The sequence below is a fragment of the Peromyscus maniculatus genome, chromosome 1 (genome assembly GCF_049852395.1).
Source record: "Peromyscus maniculatus bairdii isolate BWxNUB_F1_BW_parent chromosome 1, HU_Pman_BW_mat_3.1, whole genome shotgun sequence".
Classification (NCBI taxonomy): domain Eukaryota; kingdom Metazoa; phylum Chordata; class Mammalia; order Rodentia; family Cricetidae; genus Peromyscus; species Peromyscus maniculatus.
The window spans coordinates 206,408,591-206,434,769 of NC_134852.1; the positions used below are offsets into that span (position 1 = coordinate 206,408,591).

General features: G+C 42.3%; 1 protein-coding gene across 3 annotated transcripts in view; it reads left to right on the forward strand.

Moving 5' to 3' along the window:
• The window catches only part of Mxi1 (MAX interactor 1, dimerization protein), a 75,426-nt gene that overhangs the window by 38,351 nt on the left and 10,896 nt on the right, over positions 1-26,179 (forward strand). For all 3 annotated transcript variants that reach the window (XM_006992310.4, XM_006992311.4, XM_042265187.2), the window contains exon 3: positions 6,915-6,944. In XM_006992310.4, coding sequence (XP_006992372.1) covers positions 6,915-6,944 — 30 coding nt within the window. The remainder of the gene's footprint in view (positions 1-6,914; positions 6,945-26,179) is intronic.

A 26,179-nucleotide genomic window follows, 5' to 3' on the forward strand; every position in this document is an offset into this window, starting at 1 on the left:
CTGGGATGACATCATACGTCATCACTCTTGGCAGCAGTGTGAGTTCTTTAACATCTGCACGTTACCCAGCTAGCTGTCCTCCGAAGGCAGCGTCGTTTTGTTTTTGTTGCTATGGTGAAGTACCCTGTCGGTATCAGCTTGGAAGAAAAGGGTTAGCCTGGCTCACAGTTCCAGGTTACGGTCTGTCAGTGCCCAAAAGGCACCGCACGGGCGTGGGACAGCTCAGCCCATCGCATCTGTCAAGAGGTAGTGCAGAGTGATCGAATGCCTGTGTACTGGTGCACAGGTCTCCGTCCTTACACAGGTCAGAATCACCTTCCTAGGGAGTGATGCCTTCCACATTCAGGGTGGGGTTCTCTGCCTCAGTTAACAACATTAATAAACCCCCTCACAGGTTTGTCCACAGGCCAACCTAATCTAGACAATTCCTCATTGAGACCCCTCCCTTCCCAGGTGACTCTGCATTGATTCATTAACAGTCATAACCAACCCTCACAGGCAGCTTATATTCCTGAAAATAGTATCATAAGACAAAGAAAAAATATTCAGTCTCATTTTCCTGTGGAATCATTGTTGATTGAGGATTTTAACATTATCAAAAGTTCCAATCCAATTTTACAAAACCATCTGGGATTCTTAACAGAGACTAAGATTTACTTATATAAAATATAAATATTTCATAATATACTTATCTAACAATATAAGTGTGTAGGGTATGTGGAAGAGGGTCTCACTCTGTAGCGCTGGCTGGCTTGGAACTCACAGAGATCCTCCTGCCTCTGCTGGGATTAAAGGTGTGCACCACCACAGTTGGCTATTTTTATATGTATGAGCATTTTACCTGTGTGTGTATATATTTGTATGTGTACTACATGTGTGCCTGATGCCTTTGGATGCCAGAGAGGTGTCTACTCCCCTGGAGTTGGAGTTGCAGAGGGTTGTGAGCCATCATGTGGGTGATGAAAACAACACAGGTTCTCTGCAAGAACTGCAAGTGCTCTTAACCATGGAGCCTTGTCTCCAGACCTCACAGCTAGTTTCTTTTCCTCTCCTCCTTCCTTCCTTTCCTTTTTTTCCCCTGAGACGGGCTGCAGTGAGTTTCTTACTGAGTCCTGCCTTATTTGCTGTTTTGCAAAGGTCAGAGTAAAATCTGAGCTCAGTGATAGGAGTTCTTTGTATTTTAGAGTACTCCTATAGATATAGATCTCAGGAAACATGGATGTGGTTGTATGCCTGAGCAAGCTCACAGAAAACTGTGGTTTTGTGAGATGCTGACACATCTTTGAGAAGACTTCCAGAGGAACTTAGGCTTAGTTAATTGCTCTACATGAAGGAAATCTAGAAATGTTTAAACATCTTCATTCTGTTTTGTCTTATTTAGCATCTGTGCTCATTGGTGATAGTTCTTTGTTTGTTTGTCTTCCTTTTTTAAACACTTGAAATCCAAAGCCGAGACAGGAGGATTTTTGGGGCTTGCTGGCAAGTCAGTATGGCCAAATAGCCAAGGGCCATGTTCAGTGAGAGACCTTGTCTCAAATGAGAAAGCTACCTCTGACCTCCATATGCACATGTACACACATGTGTGCTTGCACAAACACACATACATACACACAGAAGACCCCAACCTGTAGATTGGTACCATATTTAGGATGTGTTGGCCCATCTGAATAACCTAGTCATAGACGTGCCTGAATTTAAGTGTAAGAGCTAGTCAATAGTTAGCCTGAGCTAATGGCCAAGCATTTATAAATAATATTAAGCCTCTGTGTGTTTATTTGGGTCTGAGCAGCTGCAGGAATGAGGGACCGCAGGAGCCGGGTGGGACCAGGAAAACTTCAGCTACACCTGGGGATTTATCTTCAAGGTGATTCTAGGTCTATCAAGTTGACAGTCAATATAAATCATCACATTAACTTGTTTCTTTTAATGTTTCAAGAAAACATTTGTCTACTAAATACCAGTATGTGTCGCATATTGTTGGCCATTTTCACAATGGTAAAACTTAATGATAAAGTGTAAGAAGAAGGAAGCATAGTCCTTGAAGATGAAGATCTCTTCACTCAGAATGGCCCTAGCATGTCATTCAGAGTCACCAAAGAGCTGTGAGCAGTTGGCATGTCCACCAGCCAGTGAGTGGACCAGGACAGGGGTGATCACACAGTGAGCAGTTGGCATGTCCACCAGCCAATGGGTGGGCCAGGACAGGGGTGATCACACAGTGAGCAGTTGGCATGTCCACCAGCCAGTGAGTGGGCCAGGACAGGGGCAATCACACAGTGAGCAGTTGGCATGTCCACCAGCCAGTGGGTGGGCCAGGACAGGGGCGATCACACAGTGAGCAGTTGGCATGTCCACCAGCCAATGGGTGGGCCAGGACAGGGGCGATCACACAGTGAGCAGTTGGCATGTCCACCAGCCAATGGGTGGGCCAGGACAGGGGCGATCACACAGTGAGCAGTTGGCATGTCCACCAGCCAGTGAGTGGACCAGGACAGGGGCAATCACACAGTGAGCAGTTGGCATGTCCACCAGCCAGTGGGTGGGCCAGGACAGGGGCGATCACACAGTGAGCAGTTGGCATGTCCACCAGCCAATGGGTGGGCCAGGACAGGGGCAATCACACAGTGAGCAGTTGGCATGTCCACCAGCCAGTGGGTGGGCCAGGACAGGGGCGATCACACAGTGAGCAGTTGGCATGTCCACCAGCCAGTGGGTGGGCCAGGACAGGGGCAATCACACAGTGAGCAGTTGGCATGTCCACCAGCCAATGGGTGGGCCAGGACAGGGGTGATCACACAGTTAATTGCTGTGCTGGTTGTGGATTTTGTTATTAAGGAAAACATGAGACCCCCCCTCCAAATTTACAAAATTCAAAATTTGTCATCTTTAATGTCTTTTACTACCTTCTCTAAGAAATTAGATATATCTTTAGTGGAAACATGAAGAAAAATACTCTAAAAAAAGTAAAAACTGGGTGTAGTACATTAAAAAAACAGTAAATAGTAATAATAAGTATACTTTGAAGTTTTGCTCCACTGATCCCTGTAATTTTCCTTGTCAACCCTTTTTGGATGTAACTTCAGAGACCGCTTCACCATACTACAGCTGCAGGTCTCCAATTTTCTGGAAAAAAAAAAAAATATATATATATATATATATATATATGGGTTATAGACTGTAAGTTATGAGTTAGAAGATACTTATTTGACTTCATAGATAATATTTACCTCATTGCATGGGAGCAACTTGAAGGAGTTCATTGCATGGGAGTACTTCAAGGTTTGGAAAGCAAATGAAACAAAATGTGAACTAATTGAAGGTTGGTTCATTAGTGAACCAGCATCTGTCTCCTTTGCTCTGGTAACGGAGACTTTGTTTTCCTTTCTTGGCAGTGATACTCTGGAGTCGAACGTGACCGTTTTATGTAGGTTCATTTCTCTCATCTGTCCTGTGACTGCACCACACTGCACCCTAAATACTGAAGAGTTTGTGTGTTAGAGTGTAGTCAGAGAGAACACAGGGATCTACTTGAGATAATGGTGCCTGTTCAGATATGGGCTACACAGAGTGTCTCTCTTAAAGTGATGTTACTAATAAAGATTACCTATGATTCAGTGTGAAACTGAAGATGCTTTTCCATCCACCGAAGTTGATTAAGCAGAGGAGAGGCGTCTGAAAGGAGGAGTTCACTGGTGTTTGCTCTCAGAGTTGAATTTTATTTGAAGGAGGACATCAGCTAACCAGGCGAACAGCTGAACCTTGTGGAGAGCTTGGAATTGAATGTCTCGTGACACATCGTAAGGGCTTGGCTGGACACATAGGTTGTCAGAGAAGCACCAGGGTTGTTTGGGAGTGTGTTCATATGGAGTAGATTAATTTATTCAGTTATTACTATCATCATCTGAGCTACTGTTTTCTGTGTGTATATATAACCAGGCATCTTTCTCTGTCTCATACTGCTGAACCTTGTATCATCCGCATAGTTGGCTAAATAACCAAGTGTCTTTCTGTTTCTCTTTTCTTTGTTAGGATTGTTTATTTCCAGGCAGACTTCATGGGTCACTGAACACTTGTCAGTTTGTCTTGTTTAGAGTAATATATTTTTAGTTTTGTGAAAAAATAAATTACTGGGGCTGGACAGATGATTCAGTGGTTCAGTGTGTTGGCTGTTTTTCCAGAGCACCAGGGCTCAAGTTCCAGCACCCATGTGGTGGCTCACAACTGTCTGTAACCTTAGTTCCTGGGGACCTAATGCCGTTTTCTGGTCTCTGAGGGCACCAGGCACATAGGTGGTACACACACATACATGCAGGCAAAACACTCATACACATAAAATGTTTTTTAAAAATTACCAAGACAGAGTGGTACAACCTGTAGTTGTAGCATCTGGGAGGCTGAGGCAGGCAGATCAGGAGTTTCAGGCCAGGCTGGGCTTCATAGTGAGACCATGCCTCAAAACAATAAGGAGCTAATATTTCCTGAAAACTTACTAAGTTCCAAATGCTTTTGCATGTTTGTTTTTTTCCCCCTCTAGTTCTCCCTACAACCTAGCTAAGGCGTGATGATATTTGAGTTTTACAGAACTGAACCAGGTTAACTAATCCTCCCCAAGGTCACACAGCTAGTTTAAGTGACAGAGTTAGTACTGAGTGCAAGGTTTGTTGTCGTCTGACCCTGTGTGTCCGTGTGACTCCTGTACAGTGTGGGTCCCTGGTGTCTCTGCACTTCTCCACGTGGCTTGTTTCCTGTTCCTGTAATACTGTAAATAATCCCTCTAAGTAGGCTCCATGCTTTACTGATACCAGATATACTCATCATTTAAGCCCCACGTCAAATGCTACCTTCCCCCAGATTTTCTCAGTAGCCCCCTATGGAAGTAAACCCGCTGTCTTTAAACTCCCGTGACAGTGTGTATCTTTCTTTGTGAACTTATTTTACCTTTAGTTGCAATGACTCCCACACATGTGTGAATTTACCAGCCAGAAACCCTTTCATTCGCTGTATTCTAAGTCAGTGTTGAACGCTGAAAGCATTTAGTATTTGCTGTCTTAATATTATATGTAAAAGCCAAACAAAACAGGAGTAAACAAGGAAGAGCAAGGCAGTGTGGAAATATTAGTGGGTTTGTGATCGTTTGTTTCTTCTTATTTAGAATCATGTTAAATTCTGTGGTGGTATAACGAGATGTGTCATGGATTTCCTACTTTAGTGAGAAGGTTCAGATTCTTAGCATTTTGTTTTTTTTTTTTTCCTTTTAATAAGACAAATAATAAGTCTGTTCAGGAGAGGCAGAAGGGCCCTGCTGTTTTAATTTTGTTCACAGCAGTGGGTCCGATCCTGCTCCTTTGGTCCTAGCTTTTTATAATAGGCTCAATGTAGTACTGGAATTCCACCATTGGTTATCATTGAATGTATTATCCTTTGCGTTTATGGCCACCAGTGGGATTGCCAAATAGTTTAGAATAAGTTTATGGTAAACTGGCATCTACTCTTCCACAAATATAACATTGCTGTTGATGGTATACTATGGAATTTTATAGAGAGATTGTCTCTTATTCTGCTTGCTCTCAGTTTTATGTTTTAGAGGAAGGCAACTAAACCCAAACTTCCCTTGCCAAAAGGGCACAGGAAGTCTCACCAAAAGTTAAATTTCTAAAGTGCGCCTTAGGGGATTGCTGAGATGGCTTTCGCTGTGGAAGCGTGGTCTCCTGAGTTTGGTCTCTGGAACCCACATTAAGGTGGACAGAGAAAGCCTACTCCACAAGTTATTCTCTGGCTTCCATGTGTGCCAGGGCTCGTGTGCCCACACGTGCACACATGTATAGCATTAATAATGGTAAATAATTACATATGTCAATTTCCTTTTTAACTCTTCTGCTTGAGCATTTCACGCAAACAAAAAAAGCTTTGAATAAACACAGAGTGGTAGAGGTTTCGTTGTAACTTACTGAGCTTTAAGTGCTGAGTTGTTGAGTTACAAGTTGTGTGCTTTTCTAGTTTCTTCTGCCCGAACTGTCCATGTATTTCCTGCTCATTTAGCTGAACTCTTGAACCCCTGAGATATCCTGAGATTCTTCTTACTTTTTTTTTTTTTTGAGAGAGAAGTGCTTTTATTAAGATAATCTCTTTGAAATGACTGTCAGTCTTTTTAATCATGTGGAACTTCATGAAATTGCCAGTAAAGCAAAAGGTAGATAGACAGTAACTCAGTCCTCTGACTGTTGAACTCAAGACAGTAGTAAGTAGATTCTCACAAATTGAGAGGCTCACAAAAATACTCAATTTGTTAAGATTTATGGATCTAGCATTAAATATCCATAGGGGAGGGGGGGATAAAATTAAAGCTGTCAGTAATGTAATATTTTGAAAGCATTTAACATTAACAGGGGTATGTAAAATGATACATGGGGGTTGAAGATCATCTGGAGAGTGCTTGCCTAGCATGCGTGAGATTGTGGGTTTGGTCTCCGCGCCACATAAAACCAGGTGGGATGGTACATGCTTGTAATCCCAGCATTTGGGAGGTTCCTAGTTACACTGTGAATTGGAGGCTTCCAGGACTGCCTGAAACACACAGGCACTCACGCAATGTAAAATGATCAGTTTTAGTTCTCATAATAAAAACTTAAGTTCTCCTTTATCAAAGTCATATTTTAAATTCTGGATTATTACAATAGTAGCATACTTATTTAAGGGAACTAGTATAAGGTAATTCTGATACTTGCTAACTAGCTCATTGTATTTTGCTTTTTTATATAGATTTGTTAGCCCTTGTAACAGTCATTTGAGGCAAGTATAATGACTCAAGTCAGATGGATCGAGCTGTACAAGTCTGTACATTGAATTCACTGGTTGTGATATGATGAAGTTATTAACAAGCCTGGCTAATGCTCTCTCTTTTTTTCTCCTTTTAGATCTACACACAATGAGTTGGAAAAGAACCGGTGAGTCAGTGATGAGGTGCAGCTTTCATCTGTTTGAAAGCAAACTTACTGTTTTACCTGGAAATTAAAGTGATTGATAGTGTATATATAGTTGTTATTTTTAAGATGCATAGATTATTGATTTTGATATATTGTATTTTCTGGAAGAAATGATATATGAGGTAAACATGTTACTAAGCTCACTTGAATTTGAGTTTATGAGATGGCTTCTTTTCTGTCTTAGAGAACAGATTGACTGATAGGTTCATGGAGTAAAACATGGTCTTGCTAAAGGATCAGGTTTCTGGATTAAGTAAATAGTGCATTGAATCTGCAGTTTACTTATTTGTTTTCTTATTCATTCAATAAATGTTTATCAATCATGAACTATAACACCTCATTGCGAGACACACTGAGTAGTTTGCGTAGAAAATAGAAGAATGGTTTAGGCCATTTTTGTCCTTAAGGAACTCAAGTTTTGTGGGTGATGGAGAAACAGAAGGTACTTACTACAAGATCATTTGGGAAGGCTCTTCATAAGACAGTGAGTGAGCATTGACTACTCAGAAGACTGCGAGGTCGGTCCGGTGTGAGCATAAAGACGGTGGCATGCATGAGGCCCGGGTTCCTTCGGTAGCACTGCAATCAAAGAAAACAAAAACTTAGAGCACAGAGTGCCAGGCATGGTGGCACACATCTGAAAATCCCAGCGTTTGAGAATCTGAGGCATAGGAAGATCTTGAGTTCAAGGTTAATGTAGGCTATGTAATAAATTCAAAACCAGCCTGACCTGTTTCAAAGCGAGATCCTGTCTCAAAAACAAAATGGGATTGGAGAGATGGCTTAGCAGTTAAAAGAGGGCCCAGGTTCAGTTCCCAGCATCCACAACCACACATTACTCCAGTTTCAGGGAATCTGAAGCCCTATTCTGACCTCCATAGATACCAGGCACACACATGGTGCACATACATATATTCAGGGAAAACACTCAAACACAAAATAATACAAAAACAACAAAACAATAAGAAAATTAGAATATATTGTGGGCCACATGGGTTAAATACTGATAAACCAGTGGATTTTGTAATGATTTAATCCATATGGATATGATTCTCACTCAGTAGGCATCCATTAGAAACCTGGCAAAAAGTTTTTAACGTGAGTAAAGAGAGTCTTTAGTAACTATATGGGTGAGAACTTTCAAAGTCTTGAGTAAATTTTATTTATTAATGCATGTCATCTCTGACTTAATCACAGCATAAAAATGTGAAGATGGTGTTTGTCCGTTGTGGTATTGCTTTGCTATACCCTGTGAGTTATTTAACCAGTGTCCTGCTGTGACTCGGGTATGGCTTTGCAGAAGTCTCCTGCTAGGACCTTATTTGGGGTATGCTCCGTGGTCGCGCAAATGCTGACAGACAGCCTTCATTTCTTTTTTCTCTGATTATTTTTCCCCTTTCATGCTGTTGTTTATCTGCTTGCTTTATTCTCTTCCCCCATTCCCGGGGGGCCACTGTGAGGTAATACAGTAACCTTTCCAAGACATGTTCTCAAAGGATTCTTATCATTAGAAATACAGTTGTCAGCTGGGCAGTGCTGACTCACGCCTTTAATCCCAGCACTCAGGAGGCAGAGGCAGGCAGATCTCTATGAGTTCGAGGCCAGCCTGGGCTATGGAGTGAGTTCCAGGAAAGGCTCCAAAGCTACACAGAGAAATCCTGTCTCAGAAAAACAAAACAAAACAAAACAAACAAACAACAAAGAAGAAAAAAAAAAGAAAATTGTCATTTAGCAGCGTGTATAAGAGGACCAATGCTAAAAGAAAAATCAAATTTAATAACTTATGCCCTATTTCTGGAAAGCTACCAGCAAGACACAGCAAGGCAGCACAGGAACATGTAAAAGCTCAGCCCATATTCTTATATATTTTTAGCCCCTACCAAGTATTATTTAATATTTGTTATTTCCAAAGTACAGCTCTTATTTACACTGTTAATTTAAAATTATGGTCAGCCTGGGTTTTGAATCTTTTGAGGTAAGTTAATTCTGGCTTTACTTGTCATCGGCCTTAGAACATGCTCTCAGTGAGGAAAGTAACTCAGTATCCAAGCAGCAGTTCAGTGTGTGTTCATCCTGAAAAGGTATTCTTGGAGTAATTTGTATTCTTGAAATTTTGCCACTTTATATATATTATATTTATGTCAGAAAAAAAGTTTTCTTCTTAGTTCATGCTAAACTCTTGACATAAAGCTCTTGGAGTTGGTGTTTTTTTAACTGGGGCAAATGCAGTGAGAGCACCAGTATGTGGTGTGCAGTGTTAATGAACAGTAGAGAAGTGTCCGATGGTTCTCTTAAAACCCCGAGTTTGCCGAAGCTTGGGTTCTGGCCGTGAAGAGATAATAGCTAACAAATGTTGAGGTTCGTGCTCCTGGAGACTTGGGGCCAGGGACACCCATAGTACTTTGTTTAAACCTATCATTACCCAGATGCCTATAACTCACTCACTATGGAGCTTTCGGTAGTCTCAAACACTTTTCGGGAGGTCTCTGGAGCTGGTTTCCTCTTAGCACCGTGTTGGGCAACCTGAGCTGGTGCAGAGCTCGTTACTTGTGGAGTATCCCTGTTGTGTCGTCTCCACACAGGCCCTGACAGGTCCAGCAAGTGCACAGTCGGTGGCTCTGTTCCTCGGGAACCTGTGTGAATTAGCTCACGGTAAACCTAACGAGTCTCCGAGAGCCAGGTATTAGGGTTTACTTTGTCCGTTGGCTTATCCTAGGAGTTTGGTCCTCTGGCAGAGAAGAGACTGTTGAGTGCAGATTTGGATGCCACTTCACTGGTTTTCATTTTCTTAATTCAAATTACTGGTGATGTTTTCAACAGAGTCAACAACTTTAGCAGGACTTGAATGGTCAAGAACCTGAGTGCTGACTGCAGGGGAGGCCATTCAACCTTAGTAGCCGCCTTCGACTGAGACACAAGGCTCACCCTTGTTACCGCTTTGGCGAAGCTGGGAGGGGCCAATGAGGACACTGGACTAAGAAGATGCTTGCTAGGCAGAGGGGGAATGTCTGTGATAAAGAGAATTAAGTCCAGTGGATGGCAATAGGTGTCCTCCATACATAAAGACACTCACATCCTCCTGAGAGAAAGATGGTGTAAAAATTTATGGTTTTTATGGTTTATGTTGCACAAATCCTAATGGACCTTTTAATGAAAATCTCGAAGCCAGATACTGGGGTAAACACTGAAAGATCAGAGAGACAAAGGAATAAGACACTAGAGAAACTTCTCACCACTACCGAATCCTCAGGCCGAATGGAAGGCGAGCTCCTATCTCCACAAAGCCTCTGACTGAATTCCCGAGTCCTCAGCTTAAAAAGCTTCAGCTCTAGTTCCTGCCTCCTCACGCCTTATATGCCTTTCTCCACCCAGCTATATCACTTCCCAGTGCTGGGATTAAAGGCATGTGTGCTTCCCAAATACAGGCAGCAAAGGCATGAGATCTCAAGTACTGGGATTAAAGGTGTGTGCCACCACTGCCTGGCCTCTATGTTTAATCCAGTGGCTTGTTCATTCTCTGATCTTCAGGAAAGCTTTATTAGAGTACAACAGAATATCACCACGGAGTGCCTACTGTGCTCCCCATCACACAGTGCTCTTCTATGATTCCAGAAGATAGGAAAACAAAAACTGTGGGTCATAGTGTCTTTGAAAACTGGCTATCACAATAATTTGAAACAAGATGGATATGAGCATAAAACAATCCTGACCATGATCCTGTCTAATCATAAATATGATGGCTATGTTTATTATTAATCTTTTTCTTTAGTGATAATTAACAAATACTTGGCATTGTGATACATAAAATGAAGATATGATTCAAGCTTTATCCTATATCCTTAAGGTTAAAATCATCATGGTTTGGTATTCACAGGTTTATTTTCTAATGACAAGATCTAGTTTAGTGACCTGTTAATGTCTGGAAAGGAACACTAACGGTGTGTTCAAAATGAAAACTGAAACCCATTAGTAGTGTGTGATTTAGTGAGTCACTGTGAAGAGAAAATATAGTAGAAACTCTAGTTACATTTCCTTAAATAAATGTAGAATTGTAAAACCTGTTTAAACTCGGTCATGATGTTAAAATGCTGTATGGTATAGTAAGAGAGACTGCTGGGTCACCAAGAGGAATGTGTGCTGATCTGTGAGGCCTTAGGAAAATGGTCAGTGTGAGCAGATCTACAGAAGCAGGACACTGGCACAGAAAATTGTGTCCACGGGCCCGTGCGATGGCTCAGTGGCTACCAGTGCCTCCCAGGCACAAATCTGACAGCGTGTCCTCAAGTCCAGAATCCCACTGTGGAAGGACAGAACTTTGTCTCCCAGCACAACCTCTGACCTTCCCATGCACACCGTGGCACATGTACCCACACTCTCTCATGTACACAATGAGAGTTACGTCCAGAAAGGAAAAGACCACATTAAGTGGGGGAAGAGCAGAGTCTGTCACATTAGCGATGGCCGCTAAGACCAGAAAGGTAGTTTGCGATTGGACTGTGGAATGGTATTTGTACTTCATTTTGTTGGCAGTGATATTTGAGGCCTTTGTTTGTTTTTGTAGTATTGGGAATTGGACCCCAGGACCCCAGGTTAGGTAAGTGTGCCACTGAAATAATCACCCAACCAAGAAGACTTGAGGTTTTGTAGGAAAGATGAAGGCATGATTGGAGCATTGGCGGAGGAGGGGCCCTACCAGCTGGTGATATGTGCTTAAAATCCCTGCACTTGGAAGGTAGAGGCAGAAGGATCAGGACTTGGAAGCCAGCCCCTACTACGTAGCCAATTTTAGGCGAGCCTTGGGTACATGAGACCAGTTAGGACTAAATGATGAAATAAAATGTAGCTATAGAAGATGGGAGACTAGTTTGGGTGCTTTTGTTTTTTTTTTTTTTTTTTTTTTTTTGGTTTTTCGAGACAGGGTTTCTCTGTGTAGTTTTGCGCCTTTCCTGGGACTCACTTGGTAGCCCAGGCTGGCCTCGAACTCACAGAGATCCGCCTGGCTCTGCCTCCCGAGTGCTGGGATTAAAGGCGTGCGCCACCACCGCCCGGCATGCTTTTGAAGTGGTCCGTGAAGTAAAGGACATCAGAGCCAGCACTCAGAGGTCTGGGGACAGCAGAGGACAGGGTGAAAAGCACTAAAAGGAGAGTGTTGTTAACTGCTGCTAGTCTTTTCCTTCCCAGAGCAGTAAGTGCAATTTTCCTGAGTATAGTGTAGACCATGACATTTCTCTGTGTGCAGTCCTTCACATGCTTCCTAATTAAATGATGTAAAACCCGTGGCCTGCGAGTCCCACTACTCTGTCCCAGAGGAGAGTCCTCATCTCCTGTGGTCCACCCCCACCCCACAGAAGCACTGCCCTTGCTTCTGTCTTAGGACTTTGGTGCTTGCTATTTCTTCTGTTGTGACGCTTCCCTCGTTCTTAGTCATGGTGGAGTTCTTGTGTCATCTCCTCAGTGGTGGAATTCTTATCTGTCATGTGTGAGGCCCCGGGTTCAAACATACAGGCGTACTCTGTCTACCTAGTCAATATATCAAAATATAGTTATTAATGAAAACTGAGGAATATAGAAAAGACTCTTGAGATCTCAGCAGGAGTAATAATTTCATAGAGGGAAATGGAGAACTTAATGAAGTATTAAAATGTAAACAGATTATATGATCTAAATTTATAGGTGGGAACATTTTAAGGGATTTTTACCTGGCTGAAAATGTGTCACTTTTTTTTTAGATGCTTGGTGCCTCTTTTTGTGCACTGTGGTATGTGTTATGTACTCCACAAATAAGGACCAGTTATAGATAAAAGGAACCAATGTCCCTGATAAAGTTTATACTCTGCAAGATCTTACTCATTTTTTATTCTGTTTGCAGATGGCTAAATTTTGGTTTTTGGTTTTTCAAGACAGGGTTTCTTTTCTGTAGCTTTGGAGCCTGTCCTGGAACTCACTCTGTAGACCAGGCTGGCCTCGAACTCACAAAGATCCTCCTGCCTCTGCCTCTCAAGTGCTGGGATCAAAGGCGTGCGCCACCACCGCCCGGCTGCAAATGGCTAAGTATTTTTATGAAGAAAATCTGCATATGTATATTAAAAGTATAAAAATCCCAGAAATGATTTTAACTTTTCTCTTAATTTTTTAAATTTTTTTTTTTTTATTTTTGTCTTTTAGAGATGGTCTCACTCTGTACCCCTGGCTCGGCTGGAGCTCACAGAGATCCATTTGCCTCTGCCTCCCAAGTGCTGAGATGAAAGGCATGTTAGAATTTTTGATGTGTTCTGTTTATTACAAATGTTTGATAATGAGTAAGTTTTCTTCTGGACACTATCGTGTCCCCAAGGACATTTAGATAAATTTGATTTTTCTTTTGGCACTGGCTCTCTTTGTGCATGCTGCTAAATTAGAATTTTATTTCTAGAGCCCGTGGATCTGGACATTTCAACCAAGTGATTGTTTTGATCTGCCTTCATCATCTGACTGTTCAGGATCCCTCGGTGGGAAAAGCATTTCTTAACTGGTTTTAGCTATAGGTTCTTATGTGACATTTGTTAAAAAAAAAAAGACTGTACACTTACACACAGCAAACATTCTGGAAAAGTGAACACTTGTTTTATTACAGAACTTTGAGTAGTGCCTCGACTAATAGTATTTAAAGCAGAGTGAAAGTGGATTTCTCTAGTTCTTGTCATGTTTGCCTCACAAAGCAAAATGACGTGTTTGTGTATTTAAATTATGTATTGTGTATTGAGGAAGGCGCATGACTGAAAAGGACACTTGTCCAGCGGCACTCCTGTTAATGGGGGATACCATGCAGGCTTTGTTTTTGGTTGGAGTCCTCGTAGCAAGGCTACCTTAGTTGTGAACCTGTGTGTGTGTGTGTGTGTGTGTGTGTGTGTGTGTGTGTGTGTGTGTGTGTGTGTGGTTTTTAAAAGGCATCAGTAGTAAACCTATCCATACATCTCCCTAGATTATCAAGCTAAAAGGGGTGTTAGGAAACCGGCCGGCTGAGACTAGACCTCAGAGCCTAAGTCCCTCTTGACTACCCGCCCCACCAAGCTGGAGAAGGACAAGCTAGGGTGGAAACCTAGCTTCCTAGTCCCCAAGCTAGAGCTTACTCATGCCACCTTCCAGGCGTGTGTGAAATACGTGTTTTTCAGGAAGCCTTTCCTGGCTGCACATGGCGGCCTCCGCCCTCCTGAAAGTCGCCTTCTGGCTTGCTTCTTTGACGAGTAACCTGCGCCACTTCATCTTGTGGAGAGCACATGTATCCCTTCCAGACTGGACACACCCCGCGGGAGCACAGGCTCTCTCTGACAACACGGTACCTTGCACTCAGTTTTCAGGTGCCTTGACTGACAGGTACCCAGTGAATCAATAACTTTCCATAGCAGGTTACATCTCTTGTTAGATGAAGAGAAAAAGTTAAATGTCAAGTCAGATTTAGCTGTGCCTCCTCCTTTCTTCCTTTTCTTGCTCCTCCTCTTCATGAATCCTGCTCTTCAAGATAGAAAATATTTTAGGAAGACACAAAGTGAGATATTTGCAACCCTGCAAACATCTTCCCCTTCTAAAAAAATAGTTTTGTTCTCTGCTCCTGCTTCAGAGAGAACAGTGTGTCCCCATAGGGTATTCTAGGTAATATGACCCACTTAGGAGATGTGTGGTGACTGTGCTTCATAATGGGACCTCTGCTAAAGCGGACGTATCATGGGACAGTGCCTCTTGAGTGGGATGGCTTTACAGATGCCGTGGTACATTTCATGTTTCAATTGTAGAGCTGACCAAGTACTCAGTTCTAATTTGACTTTTACTATAAATGGCATAAAAACCAAGACTCATCTTTTTTGCTCTGAAAAAAAAAACCACACATACACATCTGTTCACATTATTTTATTTTTTTTGAATCAAGTCCAATTATATAGCATAGGTTGGCTTTAAAGCCATTATTTAGCCTAACAGCAGTTAAGTGTTTGGCTCATTTAAAAATTGATAGATTAATTTGTTTAAGATGAATTAGTATGGCTCAGTGGTTAAGACTCTTCCAGAGGATCTGGGTTCTGTTTAAAGCACACAAATCAGGTGACTGAAAATTGCCTGAGACTCCAGCTTTAGAGGGATCATGTGCTTTTGGTCTCTCTGGGCACCAGCACTCACGTGCACATTGTCATACACACACACACACACACACACACACACACAATTAGAATATTTTTTTAAATGAATTGGCATTTACCTATCATTTTACAGATTTTAACTGGACACTGGGAAGATAGCTGTGCAGGTAAAGGCACGTGTCTGCAAGCCTGACAACCTGAGTTCAATCCCCAGGACCCACGGGTTGTCTCTGACCTCCACATGCATGGCACGTGTGCACTCCACACAACACAGAAAAAAAGGGAACAAAATCAGTTGTAATTGGTCTTAGAGTTTACCACAGTAAAATAATGAAATTCCTTTTGTTTAAAAGTTGTCAGTGAAGTAGATGACCAGGTGGTTCAGCAGTGAAAAGCACTTGCTGAGAACTAAACTCAGATCTCCATGGTTGTACAGCAAGAGCTCTTAACCCGTGTGTGCGTGTGTGTGTGTGTGTGTGTGTGTGTGTGTGTGTGTGTGTGTGTACACACATATGCATACACGTGCCAATGAGCTTCAGGTATCCATTTGTCTCTGCCCACTTCTTCAAGCAAGGCTGGAGTTACAGGCATCTGCCACCATGCCCAACTCTTAACATGGGTTCTGCAGACCTGAATTCAGTGCCTTGTGCTTGAGCAGCGGGCATGTAAACCAAGCCATCTCCCAGACACCCTGGTGTTTAACATTTTTGTTATGTGTGTGTGTGTGTGTGTGTGTGTGTGTGTGTGTGTGTGTGTGTATGCATGCCATGGTGGATGTGTGGAGAACAACTTTCAGGAGTTAGTTCCCTCCTTCTGCCGTGGATTATGGAGGTCAGACTCGGGTCATCAAAGGAATAAGGTGGAAAATGATAGAGGAGAACACCTGATACCTTCCCATGGCCTCCACACATGCACAGGCATGTGCACCAGTACACACGTGTGCACGTAAACACACATGTCAGTATTTCATTTCATAACATTCTGGTGAAATAGAAATGTTTTTAAACATTAACTTGAGAAGAGAGCCGCTTAGCACTTCAGTTCTAAAATACTGTTTTTCAGAGGACGGCTTTTTATTGAAGAAACTTGTGGAAATGGTATAAAGATCTCTATTTTACTTCTGTCTAGGATTTTTTAATTTAAATTTGGGAAATCTGGATTGCAAACATGTCTGAATTTCACTTTGCAAAATGAACCCATATTTCTTGTGAAGTGGAGCTTCACTATCCAGGCTTTCTCAGGACTCTTGAGAGCTTGGAATCGTTGATTACAGAGAGGTTGGATGTCACTACAGGCCAGCAATGGGAAGCAGGAAAACAGAACTTTTCTGTTCCCAGTAAATACAGTTTGGTCTCTGCACCCAATTCCTGCCTTCACATTGACAGGTGCAGTCAGTAGGAAATACTAAAACTGCAGGTTTAAGGTTTTTCTCAGACTTCTTGGGTTTGTTTTGAACCTCCTTTGAACACTTCATCTATGATGACTAATAACAGGTAGTTGTCAGATGTCTGTGCTAGTGACTCCTGTATACCATTAACCTCAGGGTTGTGTTTTCTGATTTGAAATCTCTGGTGGAATAGGAGTTCATTTGAAGTGGTTTAGTTCCTGGCACCGACAGACTCCTCAGGGTAATTACAAATCAACCGACAAGCACTTATTAGGCATTGGACTCGGCCAGTTACTAGAGAGAGAATAAAACGAGAAGTCCTGGGTCCTACTCTTGATTATAACCTAACTAGGTAGAAGACAAAGATATTATTACAGAGCCCTTTTAGAGAGTGTAATTAAGTGCTGAGTTGTGTGTGTGGCAGATGGGAGTTACGGTAAACTCATTGTGGGGGGCTATTGTGAACTAAAGCTGCTGTGAACAGCCTGGTCATGCATACTTACTTCTGTGATCTGCATGGTATTCCACTAGTTTGCCAGAACTGGCCTGTGTGTCCAGTAGGTTTGTTTGAATTCAAGTGTAGTTTGCCACTTGCGCTGAGGTGAAGTCAAACCATCCAGCATGGGTAACATAGACAGGCGCCTGAGTATTTTCAGAGCGGTGCAGCCTTTTATCCCTTTAGTTTACAGTTGCTTCCTGCTGTGTCTGGGTCAGCTAAATACAGTCTTCTGGTTTTCTGAGACAGAGTACCACTGTGTAGCCAACAGTGGCCTTGAACTTGACATCTTCAGGCCTCAGCTTTCCAAGTGCTGGGATTATACTTTACTTATCTTTATTTTATGAGCATCAGTGTTTGGCCTGCATGTATGTCTGTGTGAGGATGCCGGATCCCCTGGAACTGGAGTTATAGACAGTTGTGAGCTGCTGTGTGTGTGCTGGGAATTGAACCTAGGTCCTCTAGAAGAACAGCCAGTGCTCTTAACCACTGAGCTCTCTCTCCTGCCCCCCAAGTACTGGAATTAAAGATGCTGTCATCACACTAAGTTTATACAGTGTCATTTTGTAATTGAAAATAAAATTATTCTGGTCATGGTTTCTCCTCCCTCATCTCCTCTCAGATCTTCCCCACCCTCCCAACTCCATGCCTTCTTTCTCTTTCTGTTAAGAAAACAGGCAAGCAAATAAAAAAGACAAACAAGGATAAAACAAAAGAAACAGCACAGAACTGCAGCACACACACACACATGTGCGCGCACACACACACATGTGCGCACACACGTGCACACACGCGCACACACGTGCACACACACACACGCACACACAAACTCAACGCAAAAGCAACGTACAAGCAAAACCTATCAAAACATAGAAGAGACCCATCAAAAGGCAAAAATCAAAAGACCGTGATATATAGGCAAAAGACAGTAAGTTTAAAACAGACAAACAAACAAACCCAGACAGAATATTATGAGGTAAAAAGAAAATCTCAAAAAATACCATTGAGTTTGCTTTGTGTTGGCCGTCTGGTGCCGGGCATGGGGCCTGTCCTTAAGTGTGGTCTGAATCTCTAGCAAGATTCCCTTGGAGGAACTAATTTTCCTTTGCAGGTGGTTGCAGTGTCATTTTTAATAGTTGCAGTTTTCCTGTGAAGAGTTCTCCTTGTTTTTGTGGTGGGAACGTTGGTGAAGGCCCAAATATCTTGTGAAAATAAACAAAAACTTGAGATTGCTACACTCCACTTGAAGATTTTAGTTCTTGGGACTTACTAGAATAAAATTAACATTTACAGCACTACTCCGAAACAGAATGATATTTAAGAGATGCTGGAGAACCAAGGAAGAGGGTAAACACGTATAATGGGGACTTGCCTCAGCCCCTAGAGTCTCCTGAGGACCGTTCTGTGTCAGACTAGTGGTGAAGATATTCATTTGAATCTGCAAGCCCTACATGATAGGGATTTGTAACTTAAAAACATGTCCAAACTTCTCTCTTAAGGAGTTTGCCTAAGAACTGATGTTGGCATGAGATGTAACATCAGAAACACACACACATTCACATAGAGAGACTCAAACACAGACACAGACACAGACACACACACACACACACACACACACATTCACATAGAGAGGTTCACGCGCACGCGCGTACACACACCACAGAATGCTCTGCTTTTCAGTACTTTGATCCAGGAGTAGTCAGAGCAAGTCTGGCTCATTTAAAAGATCCCAAAACTACACAAGAAAGATTTCCTAATCTAGAAATGCAAAGACTACATTAGAATATGTGAGTAATCCATAAATTGTAAAAGTACACATAGATTTCCTCACCAAAACCATGACTAAATTCAGAAAACTTTAAAACCTAAAGGAGAAATTTCAGATTTTTTTTAAAGGACAGTCCTACTTAATATAATGTATGTTAACTATAAAGGGTCTTATTACCACAAATAAAAACATTTAAATCCATTTTTAAACAATGTTTTTGGGCTTTATAAGAAGATGGACAGGTATATGTGATGTTTGGGTCATGGCCAGGTAGAAGCCTTTCTGAGCAGTCCCATCCATTGGTGCCACCGAAAAGTGCCAGACTCTTGAGCAATTGGATCATTGCTGTGAGTAGGATGATAATGTCTATGTCTTTAAACTCTTTGGCTCATTTTAGTCTAGCACAGTTCACAGTTACTCCTTTATAGATGGTTGTGAGCCACCATGTGGTTGCTGGGAATTGAACTCAAGACTTCTGAAAGAGCAGCCAGTGCTCTTAACTGCTGAGCCATCTCTCCAGCCCCCACAACTATTCCTTTGTAGAACAGCTTGTATTTTGCAAAACTAAAAAAAAACTTCAGTCACTTCCAAGTAAGTTTCTTTTTCAATTAGAAATTCCACCTTGACTGTCAAACATAGTGCAGGTCAGGTAGAGCCGAGTGACTTGTAAAGGAGAAGGCTCTTCCTAGAGCGGTTGGATGCTGTGTTCCTATAAATCTCTTGAAAGCATTTTTTTATTGCTGTATGTTGAGTCATATGAGGAGGAACGTAGTTTTCTTAGCTTGCAATGTTAAATTCTGGTGTTTTTTAAAGAAAAATTAAATAAATATTGAGTATTATCTTTTACCATATCAAAGGATCCTGTACGTATCTTTTGAAAATAAGAGCTGTTGGTAACCCCGAATGCTGTTTCAGGACTTTGATCCTGCATTATTTGAAAGGAAATACAGACAGTCTTGACAAACAGTCTCCAAAGCCTGTTGGCTTCTTTCGTGGGAACAATAGTTTTCCTTTCTTGTTGTAGTGGTATGTGTAGACCAGGTTACCGTCTCATCTGCTCTGCTGAAGTGAGCATTTCACCGGTAACGGGAAAGTGGAGCAACTTCCCTGCCACTTGGCTTTTCCTTTTTTCTCAGATCCGTGGAATTACATGAATTTTTCTAAGTTGTTCTCCAGAATTATTGATGTAATCAAAGTGTACAGTTATTATTTGTCAACTAAAAGTAAATAAAACCAAGGAAAATAGTACTCATAAAGGAAACTGTGTGTGGAAAATTAACAACATTGAGCTAAGAATGGAGTAACACAAGATTAATACTAGAGTTCCCTTCCCTCTCTCATTCTTATGCTCCCTGAGCTTTTCCAGAAGAGTCAAAATAAGATTCAGACATATGAAAAATAGAAGCAGGTCAGAATGCAGGGTTATGACAGAATGCTTTAAACCAGCTTCTTTGCCTTGAATCTTTTAGGGAATCATTAGTTCAGTGAACACCTTCCTCTTTTCAGAAAAAGCTTTTAAAAATACAGTTTTTAGGGCTGGAGAGATGGCTCAGTGGTTAAGGGAAGGCTGCTCTTCCAGAGGTTGTGAGTTCAATTCCCAGCAACCACATGGTGGCTCACAACCATCCGTAATGAGATCTGGTGCCCTCTTCTGGCCTGTAGGCAAACACGCAGGCAGAACACTGTATATGGAATGAATGAGTAAATAAATAAATCTTTTTTAGAAATAGCAGTTTTAAAAATACTCTTCTTAAGGCATATTCCATTCTATTTGCTTTAGAAGGGTTTTTTGGTCCGTCCCTGATACAACACTGGAAAACTTAACCAAAGGGGTGCTCCAGATTGGCACCAGGCGAGGCTCTGCTATGCTAGGCTAACTCCAAAAGAAATTCAGAAACTGTTTTTCATTTGGGCTCTTTGTGGTCAGGACACACACACACACACACACACACACACACACACACACACACACGACATAGGGTCATGGAAGACAAAACTCAGACAGTTACGTAATTTAGAAATAAGACAATATATCAACATATCGGTTCTATGCCATTAGCAGGGCTGTGGCATATCTTACATTCTGTGAATTTTATTTTCCCAGAGGTTCTAAATGGCCAGTTAAGTTTGTGAAGCAAAACACATTGGCCAGCATTTGTTCTGTGTTGTCCTTTTCCTGCCCCAAATTTCATCACCCCTCCTCTTCCCCAAACAAAACCACAACATTCTGATTTGGGGAAAATTACGATAAAATGGGACTTTAAAAATAATCCCTAGCTAGCTTGACTGAACTGGCGGGTGTCCAGCAGTGTCAAACCATTTGCCATCTGCTGAGAGTGAGCACGATTCCCATTGTTAGCCACTCAGCTCTCCATCTCAGGCTTCTCTTCCTCAGGGCAAGTCTAAGAATTAATGCATCCACGTTTTCAGGATGCATTAATTCTTAGACTTGCTCTTGTTCATTTAATAAATCTTGTCTTTCCTCCTACATGTATACACCCCCTCAGAATGAGCTGTTAAACTAACACATCTGAGAAGTGGGGCCGTTTTAAAGGACACAGGCTTCTGTTGCCATTGCTAGCTTCTGAACAGTTAGTTATAAAGCAGCCTTCCAGGTTGTCTGAGCATGTAAGGTCACTATTTTACTGAGTTCTGTAACAGAACTTGACTTCTCTGTCATTCTGCACGGTCATTTGATTACAGTAAAACGGTCGTGCCTGCCTCCGGACTGGAGTGGCAGTGTGAGAGTTAGATGTGAACCTGTGCAGATGAGACTTAGTTCTTGTATGCGTCTTGTGTGAGGAAATAAGTCAGTGTCTCACAGCAGCTTATCGCTGTGTCTGCCATCTGATTTGCCAGCACGTAGGAAGTTTGTTTTGGTTTCAAAAATGTCCTTTACCCCTTGGTTGCTGGCAGGGTACAGTCCTATTGGCATCACTGTGTTTCAGATAGAAAATTAACAAGTAGCTACTGTTGTGATTGCAGACTGCTTTCCCAGCCCCTGTGAGAGAATGCTTTTTCCTCTGGACAGTAATACTTCTCAGCCCCTTGGTACCATTAAATCAGCCAATGGGGGCTGCCAGAAAAGGGATGAACACCCACAAAAGACTGAAGAATAGAAAACTGTTAATAAGGCAGAAGTCTTTAATCTGTTTCCAAACTGATGTGAAAGATAATTTAAAAAAAAAAATCTCCTCCCCCTCCCCAGCTAAGTTTTGACAGTAGTCCAGGTCCAGAGCTTGATCCCTCCAGAGAGCACTATCCTTTCCCTCCACCGAAACCCTGGAGGCTTGCCAAAAGAAAATAAGCTATTTTGTATTTAGAACAAATTGCCACTGTTTTCTCCAGCGATGTAGCCCTATTTCCCAGACCTTGAAACCTGGAATACAGAAAGTTCTTGTGTGACTGAAGAAATATGCTGAATGAATGATGAAGCTAGTTTTTGTTTTTGTTTAAAGAAAAAAAGAAAAGGGAAAAAAAAAAACCCAACAACCCCAAATCCTTATAAACAGGTAGAGAGCGGCCGCATGCCTAGAAACTAGTTTTAGCACAGAATGCACACGAGTGAGCAGTTCCTTAAGTCCTCAGCTCCGGAGACTCCTGTTGGAGTTCCAGTGAAGAGCATTTGCTTCTAGAACAAGATCTTAATGATTTTTTTTTAAATGAGGGAGGCTGTCTAAAGTGAAATCTTGAGCCAGGCATGATGGCTCAAGTCTGTAAACTGAGCTGCTGTGAGATGGTGGTGGTGATGGTGAGTTCCAGGACAGCCTACGTAATGAGATTCCCAGTTTTTTTTTTTAAGTTAATTTTTCTTTAGAGATGAATACAGAACATTAAAAAAATAATCATTTATGTGTTCTCCCTGCCAGTCTTGTAAACTCCATGTAAAGCTAATGTCATCTGGGAGTGGTGGTGCATGCTGTTACTGTCAGCACTCGGGAGGAGGCAGAGACAGGTGGATCTGTTGAGTTTGAGGCCAGCCTGGTCTACAGAGAGAGTTCCAGGAAAGCCAGTGCTATGTAGAGAGACCCTGTCTCAAACAAAGTAAAACATAAGAAATAAAGATAAGATTAAAGCTATCAGGGTCTTATTATTGTTTTCTTCCTTTGCATCATGTAATATGAACTTTTAGACTTCTTTCTTATACCTGGGTTTCTGAGCTATTTGTGTTCTATGTTTTTCTTCATGGTTGCCTTTCTGCCATTATACTTGTAATTATTACTAGTACTTGAACTTAAAATTCTTTTAAAAATATGTTTCTTTTCATCATTGGTGTATGAGTCTTTCGCTTGCATGTATGTCTTTGCATCACATGCATGCCCGATGCCCATGGAACTAAATAAACCCTGTGTCCTCCGCAAGAGCAACAAGTGCTCTTAACAGCCGAGCCATCCCTCCAGCCCTTGAACTTAAAATTTTAAAGTTAAGTCCAATTTTCTGCTTTCTAGAAAATATAACGTCAGAAACGTGAAATTGACCCAAAATGGACTTTAGCAGACTTTAGTTTCTAAATTTCATTTGGCTTTGTTGTGCTAGCCTTATATCACTGTCAGTACTTTGATGGTCGTTCTATTCATGGGTGCTGTTTTCAAAGTAAGTGTGTGTGTGTGTGTGTGTGTGTGTGTGTGTGTGTGAGAGAGAGAGAGAGAGAGAGAGAGAGAGAGAGAGAGAGGGAGAGAGGGAGAGAGGGAGAGAGGGAGAGAGGGAGAGAGGGAGAGGGGAGAGGGAGGGAGTGAATGCGAATGCGAATGTGAATGCGAATGCGATGTGAATGTGGGCACCCACAGTAATCAGAAGGGAGCATTGGATCCCTGGGAGCTGGAGTTAAGGGCATGCATGAACTACCCAGTGCAGATGCTGGGATCTGAGCTCCTGGTCCTCTCATAGAGCAGTAAGCTCTCTTAGCTGCTAAACATTTCTCCAGTCCCTGTCATGAGTCCTGTTCTTAAACCTTCTACTGCTTTTTTTTTTTTTTTTTTTTTTTTTTTTGGTTTTTCGAGACAGGGTTTCTCTGTGTAGCTTTGCGCCTTTCCTGGAACTCGCTATGGAGACCAGACTGGCCTCGAACTCACAGAGATCCGCCTGCCTCTGCCTCCCGAGTGCTGGGATTAAAGGCGTGCGCCACCACCGCCCGGCTTTCTACTGCTTATTAAAAGAGATCTCAACTGTAATCAGGAGTTAGGTTGAAGATTGTCAGTTTCTCATGTCTTTGGTAAATCACATCTTAACATGTATGGTGATTATAATTGCATCAGAAATAACGCAGGTGTCTAGAGTTCTGGCATTTAGAAGCAGATCTCACAAATGCTGGCCTAACATCTAATTATACTGTTTATAGACTCTAGAATTGATTATTGGGTCAACTTTAGTGAGATAGAGCATTCCAGGTACATTTCCTAGAAATTATATTTCTTCTCCTTTCTATGTGTTCATTCTGTTTAATATTGGAAAAATTGAAATAATAAAAAGTATAAATTTAATCTCAACTAGAATATAATATGATTGGGGCTGGAAAGATGGCTTAGTGGTTAAGAGCACTTGGTGCTCTTACAGAGGACTGGAGTTTGGTTCCCAGCATCCACACGGTCTGGATCATAATGGTCTGTAACTCCAGACCCAGGAAGTCTGATGCCGTCTTCCAGCCTCTGTGGGCATTGCACAGGCATGGTGGTGCACTTACATACATGCAGGCAACGTACACACACAATCATCTCTTAAAAAACAGTGGAATTAATATAAAAACCTAGTATTAGTTATTGAAGTCATATGTAAAGGAAAGTCTCGCAAGGGAAACATTAGTTTGACTGTGAGTTGAAAATTATAACAGATGGCTGGGTGTGGTGGCACACCTATAATCCCAACACTCAGGAGACTAGGAACTGAGAGAGGTCACTGTGGTTTACATAGCAAGATTTAAAAAACAAAATCATATTAGATATTCACCATGTGGACAGTGGCGATGAGGGCTGTTCAGGTAATGGACAGGGATAAAAGCATGTTTGGGTGTGGATTAGATATATAGGGTGTGAATATGGGGAATGTGGGAAGGAGAGAACAGTTACATCTTCAGAGGAGCAAAGATTACTGTTGGCAACTTTAAAAATCTGTATAGTATCTAGCTCACGGCATGGCAGGTGGGGCTTCCTGCTTCTTGATGATCATTGTTTTTGACTCACTGGCACTTTAGGTTCTTCTTACCTCTGAATTATATAATGGCTAAGTAACATTGCAGCCTCCATGCACTCTTTCTTGAAAAAGAATATGTTTGTCAGTACTCAGATATCACTTCCTTTACACACACACACACACACACACACACACACACACACGCAACCCACACTCTTACCTGGTCTCTTTCTCATATCTTCTTAACTGTGCTCCACTGTCCATTCTTTTCTACTTTCCAGATCTTTGGGATACATAGTCTCCAAATACATTGGTCCAAAATGACATTTTCAAGTCCAAAACTTCACTTTAGCAGCTTGAATTTTTTTTTTATTAAGAGATTTTCTATTCATTTTACATATCAACCACAGATTCCCCTGTCCTCCCTCCTCCCACCCCCCAGCCTTCCCCCCCAAACCCATCTCCCATTTCCACCCCCTCCAAGGCAAGGTCTCCCATGGGAGTCAGCAGGGCCTGGTACATTCAGCTGAGGCAGGTCCAAGCCCCTCCTCCCTGCACCAAGGCTGCACAAAGTATCTCACCACAGGCACTAGGCTCCAAAAAGCCAGCTCATGCACTAGGGACAGATCCCGGTCTCACTGTCTGGGGGCCCCACAAACAATTCAAGCTAAACAACTGTCTCGCTTATCCAGAGGGCCTAGTCCAGTATAATGGGGGCTCCTCAGCTATTGGGTTCATGTGTTTCCACTAGTTTGGCTAGCTGTCTCTTTACTTTTTCCAATCACGGTCTCAATATCTCTTGCTCATATGATCCCTCCCTCCCTCCCTCCCTCCCTCCCTCCCTCCCTCCCTCCCTCTCTCTCTCTCTCTCTCTCTCTTGTCAACTGGATTCCCAGAGTTCCACCTGGAACCCGGCCGTGGATCTCTGCATCTGCTTCCGTCAGTCACTGAATGAGGGCTCTGTGGTGACAGTTAGGATATTCAGCCATCCAATCACCAGAGTAGGTCAGCTCAGGCACCCTCTAGACCATTGCCAGTAGTCTATGGTGGAGCCATCCTTGTGGATTCCTGGGAACCTCCCTAGCCCTCTGTTTCTCCCTATTCCCATGATGTCTTCATTTATCATGGTATCTCTTTCTTTGTTCTCTCGCTCTGTTCCCATTCCAGCTTGAACCTCCTGCTCCCCTAAGCTCTCATTCCCCTGTCTCTTGCCCTCCATTAACCCCTCTCACCCCCAGTTTGCTCATGTAGATCTCATCTATTTCTCCATCACTGGGTGATCCATGTGCCCTTCCTAGGGTCCTCCTTACT